The sequence below is a fragment of the Bos javanicus genome, chromosome 25, assembly GCF_032452875.1.
Source record: "Bos javanicus breed banteng chromosome 25, ARS-OSU_banteng_1.0, whole genome shotgun sequence".
Taxonomy (NCBI): domain Eukaryota; kingdom Metazoa; phylum Chordata; class Mammalia; order Artiodactyla; family Bovidae; genus Bos; species Bos javanicus.
The window spans coordinates 27,553,959-27,565,919 of NC_083892.1; the positions used below are offsets into that span (position 1 = coordinate 27,553,959).

Sequence of the window (11,961 nt, forward strand, 5' to 3'; positions counted from 1 at the left end):
TGTGACAGATGAGAAAACTATGGAAAAATCTGAAAGAATTAAACACATCATGTTGCATTTACAATTCATGGCTTAATGGCAAGTGAAGCTTGATAAAAGCATAAGGAGGAAAAAGAAGCAAGAAACTCAGATGATTATAAACGTAAAAATTTAACATTGTAATACAACTGTAGAGAAAAAAACCCTAGGGTGGTCAGTGTATCCAGATAAAGGATGGGCCGTGAACTTATCTCTGTGGGAACTTTCCTTGGAAATTCATCTTCTACTCCAAGAAGGACACTAGAACACTGTACATCATCTCATATTTTGCACAGTTTCTGGTACATTGTTGGTGCTCATTGTAAATAGCCTGGAAGGACACGGGAGAGAAGAGAGAAGGAAAAGAGGAACGGAGAATGAGAGGAAGAAAAGGGAAAAGAGAGGAGAGAGGGAGAGATGAAGATAGGAATCCAAAGGAGACTGACTAGGCGAATAACGGAATTTAAAACATTACATGAGAAGAGAATAGATGGAACAGCATGTGGTAATGGATGCTAACTAACCTATTATGGTGGTTGTCTTGCAATAAGGATTTCCCTGTAGTTCAAAGGGTTAAGAATCTGCCTGCAATGAAGGAGATCTGGGTTCGATCCCTGGGTCAGAAAGATCCTCTGGAGAAGGGAATGGCAATCCACTTTAGTATTCTTGCCTGGAGAATCCCGGAGCCTAGTGGGCTACAGTCCATGGGGTGACAAAGAGACAGACACGACTGAGCGACTAACATATATAACATATACAGCATCAAATCATTATGTTGCACACTCAAAACTAATCCAATATTATATGTCAATGATACCTCAATTTCTAAAAAACTATGTAATAAACTGAATATTTGAAGGTGAGCAAAAGAAGCATTTTAGAGGGACAGATCTGAAAACACATGAAGACTGTCCTATGGAAAAAGGATTACATTATTTTGTGGCATTCAGTTCAGTTCAGTTCAGTCGCTCAGTCATGTCCAACTCTTTGCAACCCCATAAATCGCAGCACGCCAGGCCTTCCTGTCCATCACCAACTCTAGGAGTTCACTCAGACTCACGTCCATCGAGTCAGTGATGCCATCCAGCCATCTCATCCTCTGTCGTCCCCTTCTCCTCCTGCCTCCAATTCCTCCCAGCATCAGTCTTTTCCAATGAGTCAACTCTTCGCATGAGGTGGCCAAAGTACTGGAGTTTCAGCTTTAGCATCATCCCTTCCAAAGAAATCCCAGGGCTGATCTCCTTCAGAATGGACTGGTTGGGTCTCCTTGCAGTCCAAGGGACTCTCAAGAGTCTTCTCCAACACCACAGTTCAAAAGCATCAACTTTATAGAGTGTTTTGATAATTACTATCAATTTAAGTGGCATATACTATCTGACCCAACAATTTCATTTCTAGGAAAATATTTCATCATGTACATAAAAAGGTATGTAGAAGCATATTCAAAGCAATATTGTATAGAATAACAGAAAACAAAAATAAAACCAGAAATTAGCTTATAGCTACCAACAGGGGACTGGTTATTGAATAAAAGTATTTACAACAGTACAAGAATAGAGCTATTAAAAAGAATAAGATTGATCTGTACGTGCTGACATAAAAAGTTGTCCGAAGATTAGACTAGTTATTGTCTGTAAAAAACTAGATTGAGAAGAGAATTTTCTCTTTCCTACTGTTTGAATTTTTCTTTTAATAATGTGAGAATGGTATTTTTAATTTCAAAAGGGAGAATAAACTAAGTTGCCAATTGTAAGGGATTCAAAAAAAGGTTGAAAGGTTACTTGTTGAAGTGTTTGTAGCGAACATTTATAAATCAGATTAAAGTTTGACTAATCAACTTTGGGGATCTGCCTATTCTAAAATGTTATCGTTTTAATGACATGTAAACAAAGGAGCACTCACCATGATTTAATGCATCAGAGAGGCCAAAGATAAAATGGAATGGGCATAAGCCAGTGGTTTAGTCACTGAGATAGGACTCTGACAGTAGTTTTGACACCAGCAGAGCCCACTAGGGTCCCCAGGAAAAGTGAGATGGAATCTAGGTAATCAAACAAGATATAACCTCTTCTTTTGTGCTTAGTCTAGTTTTGCTTGCCTAAGGGGGCCAGATGCAGAGGATTAGAGTTCCTGGTTCAGACCACTGCACCCAACACCCCAGTCTGGTACACCATATGGAGAAGCACTGTGCACCATATCTCAATCCAAGATGACGACAGTGTAAAAAAATACGATAGTCTGATTTAAACTAAGATCTAGGAAAAACATGCATGTTGGAGGAAAACATCAAGAGAACCATAATTAAGACATAAGCAACCGCTACTTAACATAGCTCAGTACTCATGGATCTATTAGATGTTTTGACCAAGTTCAGTTCAGTCACTCAGTTGTGTCTGACTCTTTGTGACCCCATGACCCCAGCACGCCAGGCCTTCCTGTCCATCACCAATTCCCAGAATCCACCCAAACCCATGTCCATTGAGTCAGTGATGCCATCCAACCATCTCATCCTCTCTCATGCCCTTCTCCTCCTGCCAAAGACAGTTCTAAAAGCCAGTTTTCACTCATTCAGACATGCTACTCTCTTTTAGTGCAAAATTTTATGTGAGGTACTGTGTTTTCCCTAGTAGAGAGGCTCATCTTAAAATTGAACTTGGTTCAATTTCCCACTCAGTAATTAAAAAGCAGCCACCCTGCCATTTTCTAAAATAACTTCATTTAAAAATTATTTATTATCAGTACCTAACTGGTTCCAAATAGGAAAAGGAGTACGTCAAGGCTGTATTTTGTCACCCTGCTTATTTAACTTATATGCAGAGTACATCATGAGAAATGCTGGGCTGGAAGAAGCACAAGCTGGAATCAAGATTGCTGGGAGAAATATCAATAACCTCAGATATGCAGATGACACCACCCTTATGGCAGAAAGTGAAGAGGAACTCAAAAGCCTCTTGATGAAAGTGAAAGTGGAGAGTGAAAAAGTTGGCTTAAAGCTCAACATTCAGGAAACTAAGATCATGGCATCCAGTCCCATCACTTCATGGGAAATAGATGGGGAAACAGTGGAAACAGTGGCAGACTTTATTTTGGGGGGCTCCAAAATCACTGCAGATGGTGACTGCAGCCATGAAATTAAAAGACACTTACTCCTTGGAAGGAAAGTTATGTCCAACCTAGATAGTATATTCAAAAGCAGAGACATTACTTTGCCAACAAAGGTCTGTCTAGTCAAGCTATGGTTTTTCCAGTAGTCATGTATGGATGTGAGAGTTGGACTGTGAAGAAAGCTGAGCACCGAAGAATTGATGCTTTTGAACTGTGGTGTTGGAGAAGACTTGAGAGTCCCTTGGACTGCAAGGAGACCCAACCAGTCCATTCTAAAGGAGATCAGTCCTAGGTGTTCATTGGAAGGACTGATACTAAAGCTGAAACTCCAATACTTTGGCCACCTCATGTGAAGAGTTGACTCATTTGAAAAGACCCTGATGCTGGGAGGGATTGGGGGCAGGAAGAGAAGGGGATGACAGAGGATGAGATGGCTGGATGGCATCACTGACTCGATGGACGTGAGTTTGAGTGAACTCCGGGAGTTGGTGATGGACAGGGAGGCCTGGCATGCTGCGATTCATGGGGTCGCAAAGAGTTGGACACGACTGAGCGACTGAACTGAACTGAAAGTTTCACAAGCATATGCATCAAAGTAGTACTGTTGTTCGCACCTACTAGGAGGCTCTGGAGTTTTCATTTTTTATTTGTTGGAGTTAAATTAGAATAGTCTTGAGGAAGGGGATATGTGTATACTTATGGCTGATTCATGCTGTCGTACAGCAGAAACCAACACATTGTAAAGCAATTAACCTCCAATTAAAAATAAATTTAAAAAAAGATCCCTCCCCCGCAAAAAAACTGGAATAGTCTTTTGCACTACTAAAAATGTCTGCAAGACTTCCCTGAGTGTCTGGTGGCTAAGAATACATGCTCCCAATGCAGGGGGTCTGGATTTAATCCCTGGTTGGGGAACTAGATCCCACATGCTGCAACTAAAGATCCTGCATGCTGCAGCTAAGACCCAGTGCAGCCAAATAAATAAATAAAATAAATACATTAAAATGTCTGCAGATGCAAGAGATATACAACAATTATTTAAACCATCATTGATATTTAACTCCAATCAGAACCCAGAAATAAACCCATGCACCCAGTCATAGATTAATGGTCAATTAATCTGTGACAAGGCTTCCCTGACAGCTCAGTTGGTTAAGAATCCACCTGCAATGCAGGAGACTGTGGTTTGGTTCCTGGGTTGGGAAGATCCTCTGGAGAAGGGATAGGCTACCCACTCCAATATTCTTGGGCTTTCCTTGTGGCTCAGCTGATAAGGAATCCTCCTGCAACGTGGGAGACCTGGATTAAATCCTTGGGTAGGGGAGATCCCCTGGAGAAGGGAAAGACTACCCACTTCAGTATTCTGGCCTGGAGAATTCCTGGGTTGCAAAGAGTCAGACACAGTTCAGCGACTTTCACAGCTTCACAATCTATGACAAAAGAGGCAAGACTACACAATGTAGGAAAGACAGTCTCTTCAATAAATGTGCTGGGAAAACTGGACAGCTACATGTAAAAAAATGAATTTTTATCATTCTTTAGCACCATACACAAAAGTAAGCTCAAAATGGGTTAAAGACTTTAAATGTGAGACTGGACACTGTAAAACTCCTAGAGGAAAACATAGGCAGAACATTCTCTGACATAAATCACAGCAATATCTTTTTTGATTGCTCTCCCAGAATAATGGAAATAAAAGCAAGAATAAATGGGACCTACCTAAACTCAAGGACTTTTGCAAAGCAAAGGAAACAACAGAACAAAAAGACAACTCGCAGATTGGGAGAAAATATTTGCAAATGATGTGACTGACAATGGATTAGTCTCCAAAATTTACAAAGAGTTTGTGATGTTTAACAGAATCAAAACAAACAACCCAATCCAAAAACAGGCAGATCTAAAAAGACATTTCTCCAAGGAAGACATACAGATGGCCAAGAGGCACACGAAAAGATGTTCAACAGCGCTAATTATTAGAGAAATGCAAATCAAAAATACAATGAGATATCACCTCATGCCAGCCAGAATGACTATCATCAAAAAATCCACAAACGATAAATGCTGGAGAGGGTGTGGAAAGAAGGGAACCTTCCAACACTGCTGGTGGGAATGTACATCAGTATGGCTACTATGGAGAACCGTATGGAGACTCCTTAAAAACTAAAAATAGAACACCATATGACCTGGCAATCCCACTCCTGGGCCTATATCCAGAGAAAAATATGATCTGAAAGGATATATGCACCCCAGTGTTCATTGCTCTATTTATAGCAGCCAGGACATGGAAGCAACCTGAATGTCCATTGACAGAGGAATGATTAAGTCCAATCAGCATAAAAGCGAATTCATGCCCCAAAATAATAAAGATAAGCCTTTATCAGCTAGGTCTATATCAGTTTACTGAATCAATATTTTGAAAAAACACAATCTTGTTGAAGTACACAACGAACAGTTCTCTCTGAAAGATATACTCAACTGTATCTTCATCATCGGGTATTTGTGTGGAGGGACACATTGGTTTTTCTGCCATGTCAGACTGAAGGAGCTGAAAACAAAGGAGCAAAAACCTTAAAAAGATGAAAAGACTACATTCCTACAATATAATTTACATCAATAAGAGAATCCAATATAGACATTATCCCAGATTTTGGCTTTCAGTCCATACTATTGACCTGTTTTAAATTATGGGTATTTTTCTAGTTAGGCTTCTATATAATAAAGAATATTATATATAACATTCAACATAACATACAGTAATATATTTAATCATAAACACACAAAAAGCATCTAAAGAAAGGTAAACTCCATTTTGAAATCAAAAGGACACAGTTCACTCTTCTTTAAATGACTCTCTGGTCATGAGAACCAGAAATAGGAAATTTTGCTTTTCTTTCTCCCCCCCTTTTTTTTTTTCAGTGTAGTTACCATGGACTGTAAACCCGCCAGCCTCCTTGGCCCATGGGATTCTCCAGGCAAGAATACAGGAGTGGGTAGCCATTCTCTTCTCCAGGGGATCTTCCCAACTCAGAGATTGAACCTGGGTCTCCTAGTTCAGATTCTTTACCATCTGAACTATCAGGGAAGCCCATAGTTAATTTACAATATTATATAATTTCAAGTGTACAATAGTGATTCGATATTTTTATAGACTCTACTACATTTAAACTTATTGCAAAATAATGGCTATATTTCCCTGTGCTGTACAATATATCCTTGTTGCTCATTTATTTTATACATATTGTGTTGGGAAGATCCCCTGGAGAAGGGAAAGGCTACCCACTCCAATATTCTGGCCTAGAGAATTCCATGGACTGTATAGTTCATGGGGTCACAAAGACTCGGACATGACTGAGCAACTTATACATACTACGTTGTGTCTCTGAAGCCTATATCCCTATCTCACCCACCCTCCCATTGCTCTTAAAAAGTGCTAAAAGAATCAGAAAGATGCTCACAATTACTTAACTTTCCATAGTATCTTATCAGCAGAGGCTGAGGTGTTAAGAGTGTACTTATTGAAGGAAAACTGGGAAAGCAGAGCTTCTAAAAATCTAAATGACTCCCATAGACAGGGAACTAAATTAATGATAGCTCTCATTTATGAAGCACTTATTATGCACCTAGCATTGTGCTGCGTGCTTATGCGCTTTTATTTTAATCCCCAGAGTAAATATGAGATATACATATTTTCATCGCCATATGCCAAAAGAGAAAATTCAGAATCAGAAAAATTAAGGGACTTACTTGCTCAAGATTTCAGCTCTGTCACAGACACAGGTCTGAACTGATTCCGAAGCTGGTGTTCTTTCCACTGTCCCCACTTGTGGACTTAATATTCTCTGTCTTTGCAACAATTTGGAATGAGGGAGGAGAGGTACAGGAGAGCACACTGTGCTGATTTCTAAGCACCATTGCCTGAGAAGGACATGCTACCCTACTTTTGAGCACAGCATGAAGATACTGAGACTATGAGGCATGTTTTAAAAGGAAATATTATATATGGGTATAGCAAAGAGAAAAGCAAACAGAATTAAAGAATGATTCTGTACCATGGTCTTTTCACTTGACATATCCTGAGGGTTATTCCACTTTAATACATAAATTTACCTCCTTTTTCCTCCTAATGGTAAATAGTGGTTTCTATTACAGATAGTATTGTGTTCTGTGATTTGATTTACTCTGTGCATGTATTCTCAGTCGTGTAAAACTCTGCAAACCTATGGACTGTAGCCCGCCAGGCTCCTCTGTCCATGGGATTCTCCAGGCAAGAATATTGGCATGGGTTGCCATGCCCTTCTCCAGGGGATCTTCCTGACCCAGGGATCAGACCTGCATCTCCTGTAGCTTCTGCATTGCAGGCTGATTCTTTACCACTGAGCCACTGGGGAAGCCCATGGTTTACTCTAGTCTAGTATATATAATGGCACCCTACTCCAGTACTCTTGCCTGGAAAATCCTATGGATGGAGGAGCCTGGTAGGCTGCAGTCCATGGGGTCGCTAAGAGTCGGACATGACCGAGCGACTTCACTTTCACTTTTCACTTTCATGCATTGGAGAAGGAAATGGCAACCCACTCCAGTGTTCTTGCCTGGAGAATCCCAGGGACGGGGAAGCCTGGTGGGCTGCTGTCTATGGGGTCGCACAGAGTCGGACACGACTGAAGCAACTTAGCAGCAGCAGCAGCAGTATAAATTTAAGATTCTCATGTTTCAGTCAGTAAAGAATCCACCTGCAATGTGGGATACCATCTGGAATGCATGAGACCCGGGTTCAATCCCTGGGTCAGGAAGATCCCCGGGAGAAGGAAATGGCAAAAAAAGGAAGGAAAAAATTCTAGAGATCTAATGTAAAGCATGGTGAGTGTAATTAATAATACTGTATTGTATACTTGAAATTTGCTCAAAGAATAGATCTTAAGTGTTCTTCTCCCCCCAAGACACACACACACACACAAAATGGTAACTACGTGAGGTGATGGATATTTTAGCTTCATTGTGGTTATCATTTCACATTGTGTGTGTATATATCAAAACACCACATTATACACCTTAAATATATACAATTTCTATCTATATTTTCAATTTTATCTATATTTAAAGTTTTATAATTTTCAATTATATCTCAATAACTCTGGAAAAAAGAGAGGATTTTTTAAAAATAAGAGTATCTCTGTGTTACTGCCGACTCTTTGGCAAGTCTGAAGTAGAAAATTTGAAAACTAGAAGTACACGTTAACTTGTTTTTTAAAACCTAATTAACGGTACCTTAAACAAGCCGGGGTTTACTTCTCTCACATAAATCTAGAGCAGAAGTTTACAAGGTATAGTCCCTGGGCCCCTGAGGATCCCTGACTCTTTTTCAGGGAGCCCATAAGGTCAACTTTTTTCTAATAATACTAAGGTTAATTTGCTTTTTCCACTGGGTTAGCATTTGTATTGACAGTTCTAAAGCAGTGGTAGATAAATCTGCTTTAGATTTTTTTACTTTACTTTAATCAAGGTAGTAGTGGTGATGGTTTAGTCACTCAGTTATGTCCAACTCTTGCTACCCCTTGGACTGTAATCCACCTGGCTCCTTTGTCCATGGGATTTTCCAGGCAATAATACTCGAGTGGGTTGCCATTTCCTTCTCCAGGGGATCTTCCTGACCCAGGGACCGAGCTCTGGTCTCATGCATTGCAGGGAGATTCTTTAATGACTGAGCCACTAGGGAAGCTCAATCAAGGGAGTGAGTATCCATAAAATATTTATACCATGTATGATAGCACTCTTGAGTAAAACAAGTTATGTGGCTATGAGAAATAGTAACTCCTTATTTTATGGAATGTCAATTTCAACTGTAAAAACAACTGACAAACACTAGTTTTTTAGGCTTGGTTATTTCTAAGACAGGTTCTTGAAAATGAATGAAGTGTTCTTTGTAACACGAAGGAAATGAACTGAAAATACATGTTGTAAATGGTAAAATTTGAGCTTTAAGTTTTCGGAGAACTTGTATCTACCATCTTGACAGCTTCCAAATACTTAACAAATTTTCTCAAAAAGATTAGTGATGACATTAACAAATATACATTTTTATATTTTATAGTGAAATATGTCAGCCCTAAATAAACTAAGGTTTTCCAATCTCAGCACTGTAGACTTTTGGAGCTCTATAATCCTTTGCTGTGCACTGTAAAATGTTTCACGGTATCTCTAGCTTCTATCCAGTAGATGTCAGTAGCAGCCCCAAAGTTTGACAACCGAATCTCTAAACATTGCCAAATATTTCCTGGAGGATAAAATCATACCCAGCTAGGATCTACTGAGTTAGGTAACTCAGTAAATAGTTATTTTCCAAATGGCCAATGTGTGACATTACAAAGTCATACATGAGTTCAAGATCCATTGGGGGAATAAGACAGACAAATAGATTTTGGTGGCTCAGACCGTAAAGAATCTGCCTGCGATTAATCAGACCTGGGTTTGATCCCTGGGTTGAAATGATCCCCTGGAGAAGGGAATGGCCTTTGGTAGAGTATCAAAGAAAAATAGTCACAATTATGTGAGAAGACTTATTAAAGGATTCTTTTTTCCAACTAAGTATCTATATGAAGCCAGATTTTCTTTAGAAACATCAACCAAAACAACATATTTCAGAAGATTCAATGTAGAAACAGATATAAGGATCCAGCTGTCTTTTTTCTCATCTTATGGTATTAAAAATACATAATATAAAATTTACCATTTTAAGTGCAGAGGCATTCAGTAATTCACATTTCTGTGCAACCATCAGCTTCCTCCATCTCCAGAACTCTTTTCATATTCTCAAATTGATAGTCTGTACTCATTAAACAGTAACCAGCCATCTTCATCCCACTTCCTGCCCCTGGCTACAACTGTAATTTCTGTCAGTGTCTGTGTTTAACTACTCTGCTGCTGCTGCTGCTAAGTCACTTCAGTCGTGTCCGACTCTGTGCGACCCCATAGACAGCAGCCCACGAGGCTCCCCCGTCCCTGGGATTCTCCAGGCAAGAACACTGGAGTGGGTTGCCATTTCCTTCTCCAATGCATGACAGTGAAAAGTGAAAGTGAAGTCGCTCAGTCATATCCGACTCTTAGGGACCCCATGGACTGCAGCCCACCAGGCTCTTCCGTCCTCTAGGTATCGCTTATAAGTGGAATCAAACAGTATTTGTCCTTTTGTGACTGAATTATCTCACTTTGAATAATGTCTTCAAGGCTAATCCATGTTGTAGTATGTTTCAGAATTTTCTCCCTTTTTAAGGTTGAATGATATTCCACAGTACACATATAAACACCACGTTTTGCTTATTCATTCATCTGTGAATGAATACTGGATTTCTTTCACTTCTTGGCTATTGTGAAAATACTGCAACAAACATGGAGATGCAAATATCTCTTTTGAGATCCTGCTGTCAATTCTTTTCGTTATGTATCCCAAAATGGAATTGCTGGATCATATTTTAAGGCTACATTTCAGTTCAGTTCAGTCGCTCAGTCGTGTCCGACTTTTTGTGACCCCGTGAACTGCAGCACGCCAGGCCTCCCTGTCCATCACCAACTCCCAGAGTTCACCCAAACCCATGTCCATTGAGTCGGTGATGCCATCCAACTATCTTATTCTCTGTTGTCCCCTTCTCCTCCTGCCCTCACTCTTTCCCAGCATCAGGGTCTTTTCAAATAAGTCAGCTCTTCGAATGAGGTGGCCAAAGTATTGGAGTTTCAGCTTCAGCATCAGTCCTTCCAATGAATATTCAGGACTGATTTCCTTTAGGATGGACTGTTGGATCTCCTTGCAGTCCAAGGGACTCTCAAGAGTCTTCTCCAACACCATAGTTCAAAAGCATCAATTCTTCAGTACTCAGCTTTCTTTATAGTCCAACTCTCACATCCATAAACGACCACTGGAAAAACCATAGCCTTGACTAGATGGACCTTTGTTGACAAAGTAACGTCTCTGCTTTTTAATATGCTGTCTAGGTTGGTCATAACTTTCCTTCCAAGGAGCAAGTGTCTTTTAATGTCATGGCTGCAATCACCACCTACAGTGATTTTGGATGTTTAAAAAAATCGCCAAACTGTTTTCCACAGCAACTGTATCATTTTATATTCCCATCAGTAACACACAGGAGTTCCGATTACTCCACATCATTGCCAACACCTGTACTGTTTTTTGAATAGTAGTCATGTTAGTGTCCGTGACTTGGTACCTCATTGCAGTTTAACTTGCATTTCCCTAATGATGAGTGACACATCTTTTCGTGTGCAGATTGGTTATTTGTATACCTCGCTTGAAGAAATGCCAGTTGAATTCCTTTGCCTATTTTTTTTAAATGTTCATTTTTATTTATTAATTTGGCTGTGTCAGATCTCAGTTGGGGCATGGTGAATCTTTAGCTGTAGCATGTGGGATCTAGTTCCCCAGACCACCGGTGGAACCCAGGCTCCCTGCAACGGGAGCATGGAATCTTAACCACTGGACCACCAGGGAAGTACCCCTTTGCTCATTTTAAAATCTGAATGGCAGTTTGTTGTTGACTTACAGGAATTTTTTATTCCTTCTGGACCTTAATCCCTTATCAGATAAATGATTTGCAAATATTTTGTGGATTGTTTTTTCACTCTATTATTACTGTTCTTTGATGGACGGAAGTGTTAAATACTGAAGTCCAATTTATCCATTTTTTTCTCTTTTGTTGCCTGTGCTTTCGATGCCATCTAAAGGAAATATTAATAACTGCCAAAAGAACATCATGAAGCTTCACTCCTATGTTTTCTTCTAAGAGTTTTATAATTTTACCTCTCACATTTAGGTTTTTTGATCCGTTTTGAATT

At 39.8% G+C, this 11,961-nt stretch overlaps 1 protein-coding gene across 2 annotated transcripts in view; it reads right to left on the reverse strand.

Annotated features, from left to right (window-relative positions):
• The window catches only part of SEPTIN14 (septin 14), a 36,439-nt gene extending 24,753 nt beyond the window's left edge, over nt 1-11,686 (reverse strand). Inside the window, exons 1-2 of one of the 2 annotated variants that reach the window (XM_061401780.1) lie at nt 9,848-11,686; nt 5,600-5,668 (exon numbers count right to left, since the gene is read on the reverse strand). In XM_061401780.1, coding sequence (XP_061257764.1) covers nt 5,600-5,668; nt 9,848-9,895 — 117 coding nt within the window. In that variant the 5' untranslated portion in view covers nt 9,896-11,686. Of the gene's footprint in view, nt 1-5,599; nt 5,669-6,867; nt 8,217-9,847 lie in introns of those variants that run through there. The other variant, XM_061401781.1, reaches the window with a different exon arrangement.
• Between the last annotated feature and the right edge of the window lie 275 nt (nt 11,687-11,961).